At 48.4% G+C, this 20,685-nt stretch overlaps 9 protein-coding genes across 9 annotated transcripts; 3 read left to right on the plus strand and 6 right to left on the minus strand.

Moving 5' to 3' along the window:
• Positions 1-374: 374 nt before the first annotated feature.
• CCOS01_06271 (uncharacterized protein) lies at positions 375-527 on the minus strand (the record flags this gene model as incomplete). The annotated part of the gene is made up of 1 exon (XM_060454440.1): positions 375-527. One exon carries the CDS (start codon positions 525-527, stop codon positions 375-377), a length of 153 nt encoding a protein of 50 aa, XP_060314140.1.
• Positions 528-3,636: 3,109 nt separating this feature from the next.
• CCOS01_06272 (uncharacterized protein) lies at positions 3,637-4,314 on the minus strand (the record flags this gene model as incomplete). Its single annotated transcript, XM_060454441.1, has 1 exon — positions 3,637-4,314. One exon carries the CDS (start codon positions 4,312-4,314, stop codon positions 3,637-3,639), a length of 678 nt encoding a protein of 225 aa, XP_060314141.1.
• A 1,469-nt stretch (positions 4,315-5,783) lies between these two features.
• On the minus strand, positions 5,784-6,891 carry CCOS01_06273 (uncharacterized protein; the record flags this gene model as incomplete). Its single annotated transcript, XM_060454442.1, has 2 exons — positions 5,784-6,581; positions 6,655-6,891. 2 exons carry the CDS (start codon positions 6,889-6,891, stop codon positions 5,784-5,786), a joined length of 1,035 nt encoding a protein of 344 aa, XP_060314142.1.
• Positions 6,892-8,525: 1,634 nt separating this feature from the next.
• CCOS01_06274 (alcohol dehydrogenase GroES-like domain-containing protein) lies at positions 8,526-9,744 on the minus strand (the record flags this gene model as incomplete). Its single annotated transcript, XM_060454443.1, has 2 exons — positions 8,526-9,650; positions 9,721-9,744. 2 exons carry the CDS (start codon positions 9,742-9,744, stop codon positions 8,526-8,528), a joined length of 1,149 nt encoding a protein of 382 aa, XP_060314143.1.
• Positions 9,745-11,926: 2,182 nt separating this feature from the next.
• CCOS01_06275 (uncharacterized protein) lies at positions 11,927-12,384 on the minus strand (the record flags this gene model as incomplete). Its single annotated transcript, XM_060454444.1, has 2 exons — positions 11,927-12,107; positions 12,176-12,384. The coding sequence occupies 2 exons, from the start codon at positions 12,382-12,384 to the stop codon at positions 11,927-11,929; spliced, it is 390 nt and encodes a 129-aa protein (XP_060314144.1).
• Positions 12,385-12,432: 48 nt separating this feature from the next.
• CCOS01_06276 (uncharacterized protein) lies at positions 12,433-13,053 on the minus strand (the record flags this gene model as incomplete). Its single annotated transcript, XM_060454445.1, has 3 exons — positions 12,433-12,517; positions 12,584-12,813; positions 13,009-13,053. The coding sequence occupies 3 exons, from the start codon at positions 13,051-13,053 to the stop codon at positions 12,433-12,435; spliced, it is 360 nt and encodes a 119-aa protein (XP_060314145.1).
• Positions 13,054-15,165: 2,112 nt separating this feature from the next.
• On the plus strand, positions 15,166-15,510 carry CCOS01_06277 (uncharacterized protein; the record flags this gene model as incomplete). The annotated part of the gene is made up of 2 exons (XM_060454446.1): positions 15,166-15,267; positions 15,331-15,510. The coding sequence occupies 2 exons, from the start codon at positions 15,166-15,168 to the stop codon at positions 15,508-15,510; spliced, it is 282 nt and encodes a 93-aa protein (XP_060314146.1).
• Positions 15,511-16,378: 868 nt separating this feature from the next.
• On the plus strand, positions 16,379-18,124 carry CCOS01_06278 (sister chromatid cohesion protein Eso1; the record flags this gene model as incomplete). Its single annotated transcript, XM_060454447.1, has 1 exon — positions 16,379-18,124. One exon carries the CDS (start codon positions 16,379-16,381, stop codon positions 18,122-18,124), a length of 1,746 nt encoding a protein of 581 aa, XP_060314147.1.
• A 1,181-nt stretch (positions 18,125-19,305) lies between these two features.
• On the plus strand, positions 19,306-20,585 carry CCOS01_06279 (xylose isomerase TIM barrel; the record flags this gene model as incomplete). Its single annotated transcript, XM_060454448.1, has 7 exons — positions 19,306-19,408; positions 19,482-19,575; positions 19,636-19,773; positions 19,833-19,991; positions 20,055-20,157; positions 20,224-20,396; positions 20,486-20,585. The coding sequence occupies 7 exons, from the start codon at positions 19,306-19,308 to the stop codon at positions 20,583-20,585; spliced, it is 870 nt and encodes a 289-aa protein (XP_060314148.1).
• Positions 20,586-20,685: the final 100 nt, after the last annotated feature.

A 20,685-nucleotide genomic window follows, 5' to 3' on the forward strand; every position in this document is an offset into this window, starting at 1 on the left:
TTACTACATTTCTGTGACTTTCAAAGTACAGGAAGCCACCCACTCCCATGTACGGCAGGATTACCGACAGCATGACTAATAAACCGCTCGGTATGACAGCTAGCAGATAGCCTTTGGGGAGTTCCCCAAGATGGCTTGAAATTTCTTGGAATTGCGATTAAGATTTCGAAAAGATCTCCCTCAAGATCGAGTCCAATGTTAAGGTAGTTACCCACGTCACCTTGATACCGACATAGCTGGATCTTTCTTCTATCCTTATCCGCACATTGTGTGAAGCTTAGACGGATACGAGACGCAAACAAACGTGAATGTTTCAGAAAATGCTTTAACAACCCAACCCCCCCCCCAACCCCCCATTGCAGAGAGTGTATCCATCAGCAAAGCGAGTCTTGGCCTCCAGGCTCAGGCCGCAGTCGTTTGTGGCATAAACAGTGTAAGGACCTTTGCGCTAGTTGGGATCTTAGATGATTGCAGACAACTGGAAAGAAACACAACCACTTCCAACCATAGCCTACCTTAGTAGACATTGAGAAGCTCGACTCTGCAGCCGACAGCGGCCATAGCGATGCCGGCGTGAGATGCCAAAAGGCAAGTAACGGCGGAAGCCTTCATAACTTTGACATGCCAGCCGCCATCCCATTTGATCGCCTTTTCTTCTGGCAAGAAGCACTCTCTTATTTGCTGATATTGTTTATTCGAACTTCCTTGGTAATGCTCGAGAAGGCGGGGTTCTGTGCAAGGCTTCTTTCTCAAATACTCCAAGAGGCTATTGAAAACAGTAAGTCGGAGCACCCCCACTCGGCCACCCCCCCCATTCGGCCACCCTATTAAAAATAGGTCTAGGTATATTACCACTAACTATAGTTAATTAATTAACTACCTTTTATTACTATTATAATATAATTACTACCCTTACTAAGTAATTCGACCTTTATAGTTCGACTAGGATTAATTAAACATTTACTAGCGTTTTCTTAAGCCCTCTTTATATCCTTAATATTAGCGAACTTAGTATTTAGGTTTATTTAAATACTTTTCTTTTTTTTAAGAGCTATATACTTAACTCTAGCTTTTAGAACTCGAACTTATTATTAAGATAAGGTTAATAAGAAGGATTTTTTACTAAAAGCTTTTTTAACTTTATAAAAAAATAGACGTTAAGTATAGTAGTTAGGCCTAAGCTTTATAAATAGTTTTAGCTATTTATAAAAATTACTAGTTTTTTTAGGAGTTAACTAGTTAATAATAAATACTATAGAGGTTTAGTTAACGACTTTAGTAATATTAATAATTATTTACTTAGTATTAGTAATATCGTTTAATAATATAGCTAGGCTAAATAATATTATAGGATTATTAAGAAGTATAGCTATATTAAGTAGTTATAAGCTAGTTACTCTTTAACTACTTTATATATTATCTTTCGTTAAACTAAATAAACGAGCTATAATATAATAAACTAAGAAATACTACTTTTTAATAATAATAGAATTATTTATTATATCTTCTTTATTAAGCTTTTTTTTATAATAGGTTTTAATAGGACTAAAAATAGCTATATTTAATAGTTAGAGAATATAAGAGGTATATAGTAATAAGAATAATAAGTAGACGTTATTAATATAGTATTCTTATATAAATTCTATTATTATATAATTCTTATACTTATTTAGAATTAATAGTTAAGGCTTTAGCTATAGGTTAAGTCCCCTAGTTATAGGGGCTTAGTCTATAATAAAAAGACTATTTTTAATTATATAAAGGTAGTCTAGTCTATAGTTTACTTATTATCTATTACTATAAACTCTTAATTATTAAGATTTTTAAGATTAAGGGGGAATTATTACTATTAAACCGATTTTTTTTTATAAATTAGTAGTAGTTTAATAGTTCTATTATTAATAAAGATATATTTAATAATAAAGATTTAAGAATACGATTTAGGCTTTTTTTTTTATACTACGTTAGTCTTAGCTATATTTAAAATTAGCTTATTAAATCCCTTACCCTTAAGGATATTAGTTTTATTTATATTATATTTATTAACCTATTTAATATCCTTAATCTCTAGTATATTAAGTAATTAGAACTAGGGCTTAATTATTTTAATAAATACTTTATTAATATACCTTAAATTTATAAAACGACTTCTCTAGATTTTAATAAATAGGTTCTATTTTAAAAAGGTATTTTTTTTTTTAAGAGGATAATTATCCCCCTAGGCTTATAATACTTACTTAGCAAATTCTCTAACTTATTTATAAGTTAGTATAATTTTTAGAGTATATTAAATATAAACTTATTTAGCTAGCTTATTTTTTTACTAGGGAGGAAGCTTTTATTAGTTTATAAAAATAATTACCCTAGCTTATTAACCTTATTAACGATTTTAAAATATATTTTTTAAAATCCTAAACTTAATTAAGGCCCTTTTAACTAAAGTACTACTTCTAATTATTTTAAATACTTAAATAACTTTATTTTCGGTATATAATATTATAATATAATAAAGAATATATATATTAAAAAGAAATTCGTTTAGATAATAATTATAATTATTATAGTAGTTTGTAAATTAAGGGTAGGATTTTAATTAGGGTAGCTAGGAGGGATTTTTGGGGTGGCCGAATGGGGGGGGTGGCCAAATGGGGGTGCTCCGACTTAAGCCGAATGTAATTAGGATGAAAAAGAGTAGAGGAGACTTATTCCAACATTCGGGAAGATTAACTTTATATACGTCAGCGAGCATAGGCCTCGAGTCAGTTTCATAGCAATCCGCAGCTATCAGACACAAGGGCGAGCCCCCTCCTCGAGGCCTTGGAGGCAAACGCAATGCCGGCTCTGCCCCATTGAGATCGAATGATCTGACAACCGCATGGAAGATAGCTAAGGAGTCCGAAAGCCTAAGCTTGACTAACTCTGGCGGGAATCAAATACAAGAACCATGGCAAAGCGGTCCGATGGGCTCAGCAGCCAGCTCATGTATGAGATCTTAGCTGGTGGGACTTGAAAATGAGTAAATCCTAAGATTATCATGTGCACTTTATGTTATACTTAAGGATTTAGGACAAAGTAGGGCTTTCAAGGTTTGGAACTCCGCTCAGAGGGACCCAGGGGGGGAAGCCTCCAGTCTGGCGTTTTGTTGACTCATTGAACAAACGGTACAAGTATGCCCCTTTTTCCTCTTGATTTTGTAGAGATCAACTCCTGATGTGTTTTGTCCACTGGCGCTCCTTTTACTACAGCTAGTTTACCTATAGAAAACGCATCGTTCAGTCTAGCCACAAATACAACGATCGATGTAAATTTGTGGCAGGGCAACCAGCTAAAAGAGAATAGTTTTGGTGACTAAAGTTGGATTTAACTCAATATATGCTTTAGAAAGCAATATACCCTGTTTATCTACTGCTAAATAGTCTTCGCAGTAATCGAGTATGATAACTTGCCTTCGGCTTTAGAATTAGTCCAAGCCCAAGTACCAAAAATTCCCTAGCCCCTTGGCCAGAGAAGCCTAAGCCCACAGACTTGAGGAATTGACGAAGTCAATGCTACTGACATAAGAAGCGATGTCAAGACAACGTACGTGCGCAGCTGTCAAACTTCCACATAATGCGCTGCCGAAGGGTGATCCTCGAGTCAGAAGCTATCATTGCAGGAGCTTCCACAACCGTAATTCTTGAATTCGGTGGGAGCCTTCTTTTCCAAGAATTTAGTCCAGGCCGTGTAGTCTCCTTTGCTACTTGTGCACCTTCGTCTTTGGTACCCCTTTTGGCTCAACATCTGCTGTTGGCTCCAAATGACATGGCACCCTTGATCGTTCCAGGTACACGCAGTCAAAGAGGTCGATCCGCTGCAAGTCTGCGTCTGATGGCCAACGCTGATACTGGCAGTCACGAACTCGGCCGTGATTCCAGCCGAAATTTCGAAAGAAGTAGTCTCGCAGACCTGGTTGTTGACGCCCTGTGTTGCCTGGCACGACTGGCTCTTGGTACAGTAAACTTTGCTGGAGGCCTGGCGCCAAGGGTCGTTGTAAAGGTTCTGTTCGACAACGAAATAATCGTTCCAGCACTTGACACCCGAGGCGTACTGATGATTGCCGTCGGAACCTAGGTAACGGCCTTCGCCGTCGTTGTAGCGAGCCAGGAGCACGCCTCGTTTACCGATATCCATATGGTTCGGCTGAAGGGTAATGTCGTAGGTTTCAGCATATGCGATCTCGCCTGCGATCCAATCAGGCTGTCTATCCCGTGACACCAGAGGTGATGCCAAAGAGACAGTCGAGAGCAGGAGAGGTAAGATCAGAGAGGTCTGCATGATAGAGGATTGAGAGGCCGAGCTTGTATGGTGTCGTGTCAACGGATTGTATTCAACGAAGTAGGATGGATATGGACCGAAATAATCATAACCCTGATCAGACTTAAGACTTTATTTATGTACCCACGAATGAAGGGAGTGTATCTAATAGCTGTTCTCACCATTGCCTCGGTATGCTATACTCGGGGATTTGTTGTGCCGCCTCAGCTTCTCCTATATTCGGCATAAGTCCGTAATATGCGAACTGGAGCTTCTGTCTGCGCGCGACTCAAAACCCATGTCATAAAGTACAACAGAGCTTGAGCAGCAATTTAAGGGAACCTTGTGTTCTTTAGGCAAGAAAGGCGCTGATTCTCGCATACTTAGACATGGAGCCACTTGAAGATCTCATCATGCTGCAAAAATATCAAACCTGACCGTTTTTCTCTATTTCTCTATCCATCTCTCCATCAGAATATCTCCATTCATCCTACCAAAGTGTAAGCGATGGTCATAGGTGCTGGAGTATAAATCTGCAGTATTTGTGGTGTGCTAGATCTTTTTAAAACAAGACTCGAAGCAAACTTTCTAGCCCCAAATTCTTGTAGTGACGAAAAGCATAGTCAACGTTTGTATCTTTAGCTTGAGAAATCACATCATAGTCGGCGAGGGCCGCGACGGGAAATCCTAACCCTCCCTCTGAGCTTCACTGATGTACCAAAGTGCCATCCATACCTAGCAGAGAACATGATGAGTTGATCGCAATCTAAGATATCGCGCGTGGAAGAAATCATCTAGAAAACTGGCAAAGGTCATGACTTCCTTCAAAAGGGGGCCCATCGGTTACTAACCGTGGTGAATGGTATGGAAAGCATAGACTCAGCCCTCGTGTAGCTTGCTATTGCCAGGGGGCAAATTCACTCCAACGTTCGCAAAAACATACTATATCATCTGATCTAATTCACAAGCTGCCGCAACTTAGAAAATGCGTCTGCCTTGCTTCTTCGATCTTATCATCTTATTCCCGCAATCAAGTTGTCCTCAGTGCGAAACCCAGATGCAGTCGGGGGCTTCCGAGTTTGGCAGAACGCACAGAAATAGGGGTCACACCAATCTAAGGGAGTGCAGGTTAAAGGAAGGATGTAGACTCATATTGGACACTGTATGGTCGATCCAGCGTGGCAAAGATGGCAAGATACGCAGTAACAGGCATCGGTGGGGACTTCTTTGTCATTTGAATCGTTGTTATAAAACCATTTTGATTAAAGCACTTATTTTAAGGTATCATTCAAATCAAACAACTAACTATCAACCACGAGGACATTAGCGTCATATCTAGCCTGCTGCCAACTCCCCAACCCAAGATAACAATGGTACATTACACCAGCCAACAAATCCATAAGTCATCATACGACAGACAACCAGTATAGATTTAGGCCACTTTCCAAGTGTCAGCTCATTGTCGACTCTTCGTGTCTCGTAACTGATGTCTACCGAAGCTCCTGCGGGGAATAGGTGTAAGTCTGCCCTTGAGGGGGTGGGGAATGCGTCGGCGAAACTGTGCCGTTAACAGGCGAAGGGGTATATGACTGAGGAGGGTACTGCTGCGGATGTTGCTGATAGTCGTGCGGCGGCTGTGTGTAGTTCTGGGCCGGAGGAGCCTGCTGATACTGTTGTTGCTGGGGTTGCTGGCTCGGCATCTCCTGGTACTGCTGAGGTGGTTGATGCTGGTACTGTTGAGGAGGAGCCTGCGGCTGAGGCGTGTAGGACTGAGGCGGGTAGAATTGCTGCTGTTGCTGCTGCTGCTGGGGAACCTGGCCGTTCTGCGACTGCTGGTACGCAGTCTGCTGCGTGAGGAACGGCTGCTTGGACTCCATCTGAATCTCTCCCTGACTGGCGCTTGCAGCAGCGGCAGGTGCGTTGGCTTTTCTCCAGCGCAAGAACTGAACAAGAGTCCAGATGAAGGTCACCAAGAAGAGGATGAACTGCAGGGCAGATAATCCTGCAATAGCAGAAAACATGGCCAACGCGCCCTGGCTCATAACGATGTATCGCTTGTAGATGGTGCAGCTTCCCGAGTTCACAGCAGAGCCATCCGAGGTACAGGAGGCTGTCACGTCAACGGTGAAGGTAGCACGACGGGCGGCGCAGGCACCCATCGTTGCGAGCCAAAGGATGACAAGGAAGAGATCCAGAGCGAGGACGGCATAGGTATGGTAGAGGTTGCGGAGGGAAGAAATCTTTTCGGAGAGGACAGTGTAAAGTACGATGATCCACGTGAAGAGAGGCTGATTGGGTATGTCAGTCGATGGATCTGGGAACTACCTGCACGAGTAGTCATGGATGAGAGGAAGGACGTACAATAGCAACAGCGAGGCCGAGTTCATCCATGTACACCCAGTGAATGATAGCTGCTGACAAACCGAGTATGACAATGGCCAGGAAGAACTGTACGCCACGGATGGCAACCATCCACGCCGGGGTCATGATCATGGGCGGTGGTGGGCTGGTTGAAGCATGGTGGGTAAACTGCTGTGGTTGATGCTGGACCTGCGGTTGAGGCTGTGCTTGAGGCTGTTGATGTTGGGTATTCTCCATGGTGTCCAAGAGTTGATAGACAAGGTTGTATAGCGAGACGAGTTGTTCACGGTTTTTGTCGACTCGTCAGTGTTGGCAGCCCTGGCGTGAGTGAGATGGAGGTCTTGCCGAGCTCGTGGGGAATCAAAGACAGAAAGACCAAGAGCGCCATGGTGGATATGGGCATGATGCAGGTATACTTATGGAGTGAGACTCAGACAGAAAGTGACAAGGACGAGTCAAGGGAGGGGGCGGCCGACATCGTCGCCTACATCTCCCCCATCTCTCACACAGCCAACCAGAGCGCTCCCTCTTTCAGCCTTCATTCTCTTTTCTTGCTCTCTGGGCGTGCCACATGTACCTGATGGCGTCCATCGTGATGCAGGGTTCTTGTGATAAACCAACGTGCCGAGGAGAGACTTCAGTCTAGCGGCAGACTTGCATGAGGCTCCCATACAAGCCGTACAAAAAAAAGTAAGGGGCTGCGAAAGGCTTATTTCCCAGACGGGTGTATGGAAACGAAGAAAGCCTAATTGTGGATGCTTTTCAAGCTAGAAACGGCCGTGAGTAGCCATGAGTTGAGATGCTAGTGCGGTTGAGTGGTTGTTCAGTGGTTCAGCTCCTCTGCAAGTTTGACATAGTTTGCCTTGGCAGGGCTGCGGTAATGCGGGTGGTCGATAGGGATTTTGTGGTGAGTCCTGGGCGCGAACGTTTGTTCTCACTAGTGGTGGCCGGTTAGTCAGTTTGCTGTGAATCCGTGTCCGTAGGCAGATCACTAGACCATGTCTGGGGTTGAGTTGCCTGGCTTGAGGCTTGATCAAGGGTTCAGATGGGGGACATTAGAGATTCCGCGTTGACCGGGGGTAAGAGGGCGGAACGGGTGAGGTTGTGGGACCCAAGGCGTCCGGGCTAGACCGGTTCTGGGGACAAAAGTGACGCTCAAGCTGCTAGTGCGCTTCGTGGCGTCTTCAGCTGAGCGGGAGGGCGGAGTTTTGCGCAGTTTACATGCCTATTGCTCGTCTATCTCGTGGCCGTGAATGGCTGCTTCGTCAAGTTGCTCTCCACTATCTGAAATGGGGGGAAAAAGGCTCTGAGGAGTTGTCGCGATAGCAAAGACTCGGACTTTGGTGGCCGTTGGGCGTTGATAATGGTATTGAGCTAATATGCTAACATGTGGCCGTGCCCGAAAAGATAATTTTGGTTAGACTTGGCCAGGGTCCTGTCTGCCGGCTAATGATCATTGCCTTGTTGTATGAGTTTCATAACACTGATAGTAATTTGTAAAGGGCGCAGGTTGTCGTATGATGCTTGATATGACGGACTGACGATGCTACGCAGTGCAGAAGCAGCCTGGTGTAGGAACAACGAATGGCCAATCTTGCCAACTTCCCAGTAGAGCCGGAACCGGCATGAGACACGCGGAGATAAGTCATTAAAGTGCAAAAAGTGACTGAATTTTTCGTTGATCATACTCATCCAATGCAAACATACTCTGCTGTGCCGCACTCACCACGCCTCATCAAAACCCGTACATGCTGCATGCGCCGAAAAATACATTGCAAACCCACCCAATACGCCCAACTTTTTCGATATCATCCGCTCGCCAGTCATTACTTTTTTTTTTCTATTTGACTTTGGAGATCCCCGCCGATCGCTCAGCAGCATCCGCCCTGGTTGCTGTTCTCGGCTGCCTTCTTGGGGTCCACCTCGGTGCTGAAGGTTCCGTCGACCTTCTCATTGGGGCCGGCGATGAGGATCTTGATCACTTGACCCTCCTTGACCTTCTTGAAAGCCTCCTCGGCCTGCTTGAACTCGACAATGCCGGAAATAAGCTTCTTGACATTGACTCTGCCGTTGGCGACGAGGTCAATGGCGAGCTTGTAGTCACCAGGGCCGTAACGGAAGCTGCCGCGAGCAGTAACCTCCTTCAAGCACAGAGCCATGATGGGGAAGTTGATGTCGGACTTGCCCATGCCACCCTGAACGTAGGTGCCGCCCATTCTGACGACGTGCAAGCTGGTCTGGATAGAGGGCTCGGCGCCGCTGGCGTCGATGACACAGTCGGCTCCCGCGCCGAGGTCGCATTGCTTGATGAGGGCCTTGGCGTTCTCCTCGGCGGAAATGCGCTGGGAGAGGTAGGTGTGAGTAGAGGCGAGGTCTTTGGCGAAGTCAAGCTTGGACTGGACGATATCGACGCTGACGACCTTGGTAGCACCGAAAGACCTCGCTACGGCGGCACAGAGCAGACCAACAGGGCCGGCGCCCATGACGACGACGGAGGCGCCGGGTGTGATTTGGGCCTGCTTGGTGATGTGAACGGCAACGGCCAACGGCTCAATCAGAGCTCCCTCTTGCAGGGAGACGTTATCGGGCAGCTTGTAGCAGAAGTCGGAGGGCGCGGTCCAGAAACCGGCAAGGGTGCCATCGTAGGGGGGAGTCGCCGCGAAGCGCATATCGGGGCAGAGGTTGTAGAAACCAGCAAGACAGTCGCCGCAGCGACGGCAGGGGTAGCCTGGCTCAAGAGCGATGCGGTCGCCAACTACGAGGTTCTTTACGTTCTCGCCGACCTGGATAACGGTGCCGGCGGACTCGTGGCCGAGGACCATGGGGTCCTTGACGACAAAGTGGCCGATGGCGCCGTGCTCCCAGTAGTGGACATCGGATCCGCAGATACCAGTGTAGTTGACGGCGACGAGGACTTCGTGGGGGTCGGAGAGCTTGGGGATGGGGCGCTCGGCGAACTCGACGTCGTGGGGTTTGTTGAGGATGAAGGAGAGGTTCTAAGGGGTGTTAGTAGATGTCGATCAAGCTCCAGGCGCAAACAGGCCTCCGTGATGAGGGGAAACATACGCTTTGTCCCTCGGTGCCGGCCATGATGGATGGATTGCGGGGTTACGGGAAGAGGCAGGATTCGGTGAGGGATGGGGGTTTGGAGTTGGTCGGTGCTCGTTCCACCGAGAGAAGCACAAGATTAACTTTTGGCTGCGCGTTCGTCACAGAGTTTACAGTCTCCTAAACAAAAGGGGTATCGTTGGGGAATGGTAGAGACAATCAGTACGCTGGATGATGGAAGGCCGAGCGAGAAAAGTGAGAGTAGAAGTGATGCTCCGGGTATCGTGGACCGGCGTGCAATGGATTAAATAGCTATGACGGCAGTCCTTGGCCCGCAGAAACGTTGTGATGGGTCAGGATCAGGATTGGAGGGGTTGGAGGGATGTGGAGGGACGCGATCAGGATGGGGAATGCGACCACGTTACGGATGTTCTGGGAGGATGAATGAGCGAGCTGCGCTGTGCCTGTGCCGTGCCGTGGGTGAGAGACGACAAAGATCGCGCATCGTCTCAACTGGTAACCCACCGGTGTTCTGTGCGACTGACGGCTGCCCCTCATTGCGGCGCGTCTTAGACTCCTAGACTTCCCAATTCCAGCCTAGAGCTGGAGGGAAGCTCCACGTTCTTGTTTATCCCGTGTCATTACCCGTATTCATACGCCCTCATTCCCTGCTATGGCAGTCGAGACTCTTCCTTGACTGTGCTCCAGAAGGGCTATCGCCGGTGCGGGGTGGGGGTAAAAAGAAAAGAGAAGGAGAGGCTTGGTTTGGTGGTTTGGTTTGGTATGGTTGCCGGGGAGCTTCTCAACTTTTCCCACGTTGCTCCTCGTTTTCGTAAGAACCTGGGGTCTGGTTGTACGATGGACCAAAGCGTCTCTCTAACTGGTCTGAAAGAGCAGATCTCGTAGGGAGATGGTACCGGGGTTGTGGACTTGAGGAGGGCTTCCGGGAGAGCATCAGACTTGTTGACTGCTACCCGCTGGCTTCTTTCCAATCGACCAAAGTCAACAATGTTGAGTCCTCGGATGGCTTTCTCCCAAGCATCGAAATTCGCAGTGGAACAGTTGTCCCAAGGTGTCATAGGCGCGCAACGCAGCGGCATTGTACCCGACTCTAGCGTCCTGTGGCCTATTTATCCAGCACTTTACCCGCGCCAATGGGAACATGTGAATTGGATCCGATAGATGGGTTCTAGTGGGTTTAAGAAAAGACTCCAGAAAGATCTGGGGGCGCGGTGGGGTAGAGTGGGAGACATATTCCCGGTCTTGGGTCATGCTGCTTCACCTCTCGGCCGGTCGGAGACTTACCGCTCCTTTCACTTACCTCAATTATTTTGGAAATTGTTTTCTTATCACGTTGTCTGTGACCGAGCGTTTGTCAGGTGCTCGTGAAAACTTTTGCTGATGCCTCGTGTTGCTTTTCGGGTCCTCGTCATCCCCCTTTTCTGTCGAGGGAGTCCACAAGAGGGCTAGATTGCGACTCGGTCATCTTCCCCCCCCCCATCCAGCATTCTCCCATATAATACGAAGCCCTTCTTTTCTTGAACGTCGGGCACATCCGAACGTTGTGGTACGATTCTTGCAGACTCACTCCAGGCTCGTTCCAGGTCTGTTGTATCGCTCGTCTATCGTCGGCCCAATCGCAAAGGCTAGTATGTATGAATGTCGCCAGTATCGCAGTCATATATGTTTGGTGTCAGACAGTTCGGGGAATCTGTCGGGATTCGCGATGTAATGCGCGAAGACACCGATGCTGATTCGATGTCCGTTTCGCGTAGCATCTCTAAATGCATAGCAGAGCGGCACTCTGCAGCCTCTGCTTGAAAGGGAGTTACCTCGATATTTATGCTCCTGTCCGACCCGAACCTTCTAGGCTCTCGGAACACCCTTCCGTCCGGGAGCTGCCCATCTTGGACGCTTGCAGGGGAATCTGTCGATCTGGGGAAACGGCTTCCTGTCGAGTCCACAATCTTAAGCTCCGAGATCGCCCGAATCGGCCTCACGCACCACTGTCATGCCATGACACATGGGGCTCATGTGGGCTGTTGAAGATACCTGCATGGGCGCCCCGCGGAGCCTTTGTGCCACTCTGAGTACCGAATTTTGGGCATTCCTTTTTTGCACATATGTTTCCCCTATGTCATATCTATCAAGACCAAAGAAAATACCTCTCGATTTATCTTCACAAACTCTTTCGAGTTTCTCAGCGTTCCTTAGAGTGACATAATCAAACTTTAAGCTTATAAGCCTCTTCCAGCAGCTCCTTCATCGACCTCAATTTGAGATCAGGAAAGTCTTGCATGATGGAGGTCTCAACCCTCAAGTCGAATACACCACGTTCGAACATGAGACCTGAGATGGCAATCATCGGCTGTAGCTGCTCGTCTGAGATGTAAGGATAGGGTGATCTATTGCGAGGCAGTTTCGTCACCTTGCCAGCTTTCAACGTTCGATTGAGTCATGGGAAGCGTCAAACTTGACACCCTTGACAGCTTCAATGAGCTCGACAAGCTGGTTCCACGTCAACTTATCGCCAGTAAGATATGTCTCCTGCTCCCACTTTGGTAGGGTCAGGGCTGTGGCGACGAACTTGGCTAGGTCCGATGTGAAAGTCATGGCCACTGGCACGTCTCCAGAACCCGGGATGCCTGCCTTGCTGTTGACGACGTCCACGACCATAGCCATGCTCCTGATATAACTTTCCAAGGGCGGACATACATAGTATCCAGGGCACTAAGCCGAAAACTCCAAGTTGGTCTTTTCAAGTGCGTCAATGATGAGAATCTTGAGTTTAATGATTGGCATCCCCTCCGCGTATCTATGAGAGAAAGAGTATCTTAGTCTTGCTGTCCACAAAGAGTCCGGAAAATTGATGCTTAATTACGCTCTGCTGGATTTGGCGGCCCAGATGCTTGGAACATATCGCTTGGTGGCCGCGGACTGGTCGACAGCAGCAATCAAGTTCAAATCTGGCTGCACAGACGCCATGTTGCCAAGGGTGGACACGACCGTATGCACATTGCTCTCTTCCAAGGCCTTAGCAATATTGACGGCATTGCTATAGTCGACCGGCAGAATACGAGCCCCGATCTTCTTCTCCCTGTCTTCATCCGCCTAGAGTTTTGTTTACCTTAGTGGGCGAGTCGAACCTGCGGCGTTTTGGATCGTGGGAATTATACACACATTACCTTTCTGCTCAAGATGACGACTTAGAACTTCCCGTCTGCTGGAATATCCTCAACAATGGCACGATCGAGATCGCCGGTGCCTCCAGCTACTGCGATGATGGATGCCACAGCTTAGACTGACGATTGCTCGTGCGATGCTGGTTGCGGGGGTTCCGAAAATTGACATGTCAGTGATAAGATAGCGATTTGGTCGGCTTTTGATGGCATAGAAAGTCGTTGAGTAACGTTATGATATGCTTCAATTCTTTATTGACGGACAGTCTATATGCCGTCTCGTTGACTTGCTTCGTCACCGGTGAGGGGTCTCACCCATCCTGCTCCGCGAGTCCGCAAGTCCGCGTCAAAGCATGGGCCCAGATAGAAAGTTGAGGATGGAATTTGAGCCTTCCATATCATACAAAGAGATTATTGTCTCCAAAATTATATGGACGTATAGGAGATCTTAGTGAAAATAGTTTCGACACTTGAACTAGAAGTCGTCAGCAACAAGTCCTAGTCCTCCAAACCATACCCGTAGGAGTGACATTGAGCCGTTGATAGTGTGTAAACAAGCTACGGGGTATAGCTTAAATTTCTAGATGATCATGCTAGAGGCTCACCAAGACTCTTATTGAAGGACTCCGCATCTCGTTTTGTGAAGTCCTCTACAAATAACCAGGTACTTAAGCAGCCTGGTGCCCTTTTGGCATCAACATCCCATGTGTATCACGGGATTGTGTGAATACTTCCAATGGCGAACGAGGGCATCTGGAAACATTAAGACGAATACACAGAATTCTTCATGACCATCAATGGTGATCTCTCCGTCTCTCACTATACTCAGGTTAGATTTCTCCAAAGCCCTCTCCTACTCGCAATTGATCGCTAGTATCCGCGAGCTCTTGTCACTACTCATGACCATCTAGCCGTCATTTTTACAAGTCTAAGAAGCCATCTCGGATCTCTGGGAGCTATAAGAGCTAGCCTCTAAGCCCTAAGTCAGCTCCAAGCTTCCAGGATTGGCTGTTTGTTTGGAAGAAGGAGTTGATAGAGTCCGAAGACGGCACTCCCGGGAAGGGGAAGTTGAGCATATTTGTCTGACGTTAAGGTCGCCCCGTTAGGACTATACCGAACTCGCTTACAGCTCTATTACCAACGAGATTCCATCTCGACTAGACCTCTCTACCTATAATGACATGAATCGTAAGTCGAAGCGGTTGCGGACGTGCCCGAAATTTGGATCTGCGCCTTTAGACGGAAGATGCCGATGGCTAGAATAGGGCTATTCCAAGTCCCGAACTAATATGGCGCGGTCTTCCTTGTCACCTTTCGATCAGTTGATGTCAAACTATACCTCGTTAAGTTGTTCCAAAACCTTCGGGCCCTACCAATAGAAGTAAAATAGCCTATTTTACATTCAAATTCACATTTCACATTAGAAGAAGATGGTGTCTTCGCTGTTAATTTTCCTGTTCAGAAATATATGAAACTTGAAATCTCCACGTTCCGCCTATGCGCTCCGAGCATTCCAGCAAAAAGCGTTGTACGATTCGTGCGCTAACCCACAGCTACACGACTACTATTATTTTAGGCTTGCCAATAGACATGAAATTACTTTGTAATCTCGGCGCGGGATTGTGGGAGAGTTCACCCGAAGGGCTGAAGGGGGTAAACAATTTTGCACACATCAACAATCACCTGCGTTGACATATCAGCACCACATGCAACCTCGATCGGGCCTAAATGACGAATCATGTATCTTCGGTTCCTGAAAAGCAATCTATTTATTGTCCTCTACAACAAAGCTTCGCACTACATTGATATCCATGTTGTATCGTAGCTCCTAGTGAGCCCAACTCCGCTGGCTGAGAACTGCGGGGATCGTGGGCTAGCACAGCCCTGCCGCGCTCTTCGCGGGCTGTGTTCCGGGTCTGCGTGTCGGTGTTCTATTCGGAGATATTTTTCAAAAGTCATCGTCCCCGTAGATGCGCAATTTTAAAGCACGAGTAAATTTGGCGATGGGGACAACGGCACGACGTGGGATGAGAGAAAAAAGGCACAGGAAGGGAGAAAGCACGGGTAAATTTGGCGATGGGGACAACGGCACGACGTGGGATGAGAGGAAAAAGGCACAGGAAGGGAGAACACATGAGGTTGACGTTTCTATTAAGAAGACGAAGGACGATTCTCTCCCTCCAACTCATATTACTTTATCAACTCGAACAAATCTGTCAACAGCTACATATTCGCTATCAACCCACACTCTTTAAAATCTAAACACTCTTTTACAACATTCAAAATGAAGTCGGCTGTCATCTTCTCGGCCGTCGCCCTCTTCGGCGCCGTATTCGCCGCTCCCCTCGAAACCTCTCCCAACGAGGCTTCCCAGCTCTTCGCTCGCGTAAGTTACACACGGTCTCAAGGTTCAGATCGTCCAGATTTACTGACAAGTCTGCTATAACAGAAGCTCTGTGTGGCTGAGGAGGGCATTGCCTGCTACTACGACAGCAACCGGTGCTACTGGCACGAATGCTCCCACTGCAGCTGCGACGGCGTCAACAACGGCGCCAAGCTGATCCGCCGCGACTGCACCGACGCGAAGGACGCCGCCCACTGCATTTATGTCTCCAACCTCAAGGCTTAAGACAATGACTCCGTTATGATGGACTTTGTTTCGGGGGTTTCCGACTACCGAGGTGGAAATGGGACTTGTCTTTTTCTCTGCCGTTAATCAGTAATAATACCTGAATTGAAGATTCTTACCCCGGCTATTGCTGCGGATGGTCCGTGATCAGGCGGCGCCGCCGACCCAACTTGAAATATTGTACTCTAACCAATTGCAGAGTTGGGTCATGGAAAGCGATTTGAAGCTCCTTGGGCACCTCACTGGCCTGTAAGACTCTCTGAAGATATGACAGATACGATTGATTCGATCGTAATTTATCCGTCTTTAGATGTTTGTTTTTCCATTTCTGAAATCGGTCCATACGCTTTCCTCTGGATACTGTACCTATGGATCCTCTTCAATCATCATCTTACAGCGAAGCTCTCATTATGCGGACTGAAATTGAGTCCAGTCGGTGATATTAGGTAACCTCAACCCCCAAAGTAGTCTTGGTTTCTCACTCACAGGCAGCTACCCACTTACTCTCGGACCTTTTTCCACTGTAATTGTACGTCAGCTCCGCATAAGCAGCCTGGAGATGTTCGATTCAGTTAGCGATTACCCGCGATCTAAAGTTACACTCTAACAGAATGTCACAGCACTACTGCAGTCCAGTCCCTAGGCTGTGCTCATTGCCTGTTAGTGAGGACCCCAGACATTTCCTTCCAATGGCGCAGTCGACAGCTACATTTCCAACCTCCATCTGCAGGAATGCAATTAAGTCTTGGCTCTTGTGCCGAGATTGCCTTGGATTTGAACTCAACGGTTTGAACTCAACGGTCTTCACTCACCTTACGCATTTAAATGAGCGACGACGTGATTCTACGGAGCTGAACACGCCATAGCCATGTCCGATGATAGCTTCACGTTCCCGACTGATCCGACGAGCGCAGAATCACAGTTCACCCAGCATGACTTGCAGCTCCTAGCACAATCGTCTCCAGAATCGCCTCTCCGAGTTGTTGCACTCGTCGATTACGACTCCTTCTATGCCCAATACGAATCAGTCAGGCTTGGTCTTCCTCCTTCCAAGCCCCTCGCAGTGCGCCAATGGAACGCCATCATCGCGTTGAATTATCCAGCAAAGGATCGCGGACTGAAGAGGACTATCTCGGTGGAGGAAGCCCGTCGGCTCTGCCCAGACATCGTCCTTCAACATGTCCCAACTTGGAGGGAAGGCGATGATTGCTGGAGGTACAGGGCCGACGTTCTGGACAATTTGACGACGGACAAGGCCTCTCTGGACCCATATCGCGACATGTCGCGAAGGACGATGAAGCTTGTGCGAAGGATTCTTCCGGCCACACCTGCGCCTACCATCGAGAGAGCCGGGGTGGATGAGTTCTACGTTGACCTGTCAGCTCAAGTCTACCAGGTTCTGACAGAGCGATTCCCCGGATTGGGATCGCTCAGAAACAACCCCGAAGAGACGCTACCGTTGCCCCCGGTGGACACGTCGCTCGACTGGAAGTCGGACAAAGTGATGGATCTTCCCAATGCCCGTGACCCAGAATACATACTCGACTGGGACGATGTGGTACTGAGCATCGGGGCTAGCATTATTCGCAATATCCGCAAAGAGATCAAGGCGGAACTGGAACTCACGACGTCCGCTGGCATTAGCCATAACAAGATGCTCGCCAAGGTCGCTTCTCGAATGAACAAACCATTCGGTCAAACAATCATCAGGCGCAAATGCATCCCCACCATTATGCCGACCCTCAAAGTGACCTCACTCTCCGGTTTGGCAAGGCAGCTTGGTCAGAAAGTCGTCAAGGCGTTCGGGTCCGATGGCATACGCGACCTACTCCAGGTCTCACTTGCAGAGATGAGATCAGAATTGGGAGCGCCAGATGGTCAATGGGTGTATAGGGCCATCAGAGGTGACGAGACAGGCCCAGTGAGGCCCCGGAGTGAAGTCCAGTCTTTGCTGGCTGCCAAGACTTTTGTGCCCAAAGCCGAGAACCTTCAACAGGCCAGCAAATGGCTGCGAATCTTTGCGGCAGATCTGGAGTCGCGACTACGCGATCTCGATCTGGATTCAGAGGTGCCTCGACGACCCAGGACTATTGCTGTTCAACACCATATCCGGGGTCGGTTCGGCCCGACGCGATCCAAGCAAGCGCCGATCCCACCGCACGTCGAGATCAACCGGGATACCATATTTAACATGCTGCATGGATTACTCAAGGATCTTACAGACCACGGTGAGTCTTGGCCGTGCTTGGGTATCTCTGTTAGCATGTCGAATCTGGAATCCGGGAAGCCTACGTCTGATCCTGGGCACCGTATCACATCCTTCTTTACATCGGACTCCTCTGCGTCCCCTCGGAAACGAAGCCGAGGGGGAGATGTGGCGAACATGCATGCAGGTAGAAAAAGGATGTATACAGCGAACGATGCAGCAGAAGACTCAACATCAGGGAGATTAGCTACTGCGAGTATCTCGGCTCGGGCCGTTCAAGGTAGCTCCACAGACGAGCAAGGACAGCAATACTTGTGCCCTAAGTGTGACGAGGCTGTGCAGCCAGAAGATGTTCTCGAACATTTGGATTGGCATGTCGCAATGGAGATTCAGAACCAGGAGAGCTGATCATACAAAGAAGTCGGCCTCTCGTCAGTCTATGGATCCCCACGACAGTGTCTCTGTCTGCATTGGCCGTGCTCTCTAGACGTAATTCACGTCAGGTAGGAAGACAGCGGTGGACGGGGTAGTAGGATAACCCATGGACTTCAAAGCCGGTTTATTGGCACGGAACATCTGCCGCAGATATCCTGTTTCCGTTTTTAGGGGTTAATCACGACTTGATGACGAATGGAATTCATCGTGATGTCTAGTTCAGTCTCCCACGTTGCATTGAACCCGGCATGGTTGGTTAAGATCTGCCGATAGGGCTGGGTATTTCGAACAGCCTAGTCTCAGGTAGTAGAGGGTGTGATCAATAGCCATCAACAAAAAGCGAGAATACTCTGATACAGAATTCGATGCGCTCCAAGATGGCATGGATCTAAGTAGCATGCAGACTGGTTTGGCACCATCAAGCTACTAACACCCAGTCAGACTTGACACTGGCGCGGCAAGAGACACCAAGACACGACGCTCTATCTTTATACATACAGATTTCAAACATAGGCGAGTCTTACTCGATACAGCTCAGAACGCCTCCATTTCTATTCCCTTTCCTGATTCACAGGCTTTGGGCAGCTCGAGACTCGAGTTGAAGCTCACACAACGAATGGATGATCCACTATTCCCCAGACTCCGAGGGATAAATTACCGTTTCTGGCAAGTGGGGGAGGGGCTTACAATCCGCGGGGTTCACAAGTCGGACGGGATGATGCCATTGTGCCGTTCCTCAGACGATTGTCCACATCAGGTAAAAGTTCGCCGAGTGTATTCCTTCTAGACAACGACGGCTGCTTGTTGTACTACAGCAAAAGGAAAGAAAGCAAGACTCGGGCGCTTTCGGACCATTTTCGGGGTCCACCGTTGAAGCCCATCTGGTCGAATTGGCTTCGGGTCATTGGCCGGCTATAGATGGAATAAGAGCTCCCGAGTTTGACGGAATCGTGGGGAGCTTTGGCACGGGGTTAATGCTATAGAGGGGTTCTAGTGGGAGCTGTGCGAGCTTTAAAAAGCAATGCCTCGCCCTCGCATATTCGCCTTACCAGGCTTTTCGTCTCTCGAAGCTGATCCTTTGCCTCTGATCTTTCTCTCCTTCGTCAGTTTTCTTGCCCGTCCCTGGATCCCATCGTATCTGCACTTTGATCAACATGCCTAGCATCGCTCGATTCCGCACGCTATGGGGTATCTCCCCTGGCGACAACTTCGCCAACTGGGTCGCTCTATTCCCAGATCTCAAGGCCAAGGGCTACAGTAAGTCCGCATTCGCATCGTTGTGACTTTAATTGTGAGAAAACCCTCGCCACTGACTCACTACACCGCGTAGCCGGAGTCGAGATTGACTACAGAGACATTCCCGCCGAGCAACTACCCGAACTGAGACGCATCCTCGATCAATTTGATTTTCAGCTTGTCGCACAGTAAGCTTGAAGATCTCCCCTAGCCACCAAAAACCACCTATGCTGATGCCCCTGCTCTAGAATCATGTCCTCATGGCCCGGATACATAGGTCCCAGGCCACCAGGGCTGACGCCAAAAGACCACCTCGAGCACTATCGCAAGCAACTCGAACGTGCCCAAGTCCTCAAGCCCGTGAAAGTGAACGCACAGTCTGGAAGGTACGCTCCCCAACAGGTCACACATTGATACCGGCACAGTGCTGAGTCTCGAGGAATAGCGACATCTGGACTCTCGACCAGTCCGTCGAGTTCTACCAAGGCACATTCAAGATCGACGAGGAACTGGGGTTTGCGGGGCGAGTGACACACGAGACACACCGAAACCGATCCATGTTCAACCCGTACGCGGCAAGGTACATCCTGGAAAGAGTGCCGAAGTGAGTACTCACTCTCAATGACGTGTACCGAGAACTACTCTGACAGTGGCTACTCTGCTTCAGCCTTCGCATAACCGCCGACATCTCGCACTGGGTCGTCGTCTCGGAGCGTCTGTTGGACGAGTCCGTAGAAGACCAGGAGGTCCTCGAAAAGGTCATCCCGCATGTAAGTTGAACGGAAACACCATGCTTCAAGCGCGTAGGTGACCAACGTCGATACTGACGTCCATAGATCTACCACGTCCACGCCCGCATCGGCACAACACAGGCCTCGCAGTGCGCCGACCCTTCAGACCCAGTCTATAAGCCCGAGAGGGAGTTCTTTGAGCGGTTCTGGACAAAGGTCATTCAACACAGCGCGACTCGCGGCGCCGATTATCAGATCTCGTTTACGCCTGAATACGGGTTAGTTGCAATCAGCTTATTTTCCATCCCACAAGCAGGCAAACAGGTTGGAATCATACTTGCATACTGACACCCGCTGCTTACACCAGACCGTACCCGTACCACCCCTATCACAGCCCGAGAGTGTATACTGAAGTCGCCGATACTGAGGGTCTTCGCCTAGAGGGACTCTTCTTGGCGGCCTTGTAGACAGATTGCTTGCCTCCAGGGCCGAGACGTGGTGGGCATGATTATTTTGAGATGGGGATACGGGAACTTAACCTTACTTATTAGAAGCCATAGACTCACT

Source organism: Colletotrichum costaricense (genome assembly GCF_030867565.1).
Source record: "Colletotrichum costaricense strain IMI 309622 chromosome Unknown Scaffold_6.1, whole genome shotgun sequence".
Classification (NCBI taxonomy): domain Eukaryota; kingdom Fungi; phylum Ascomycota; class Sordariomycetes; order Glomerellales; family Glomerellaceae; genus Colletotrichum; species Colletotrichum costaricense.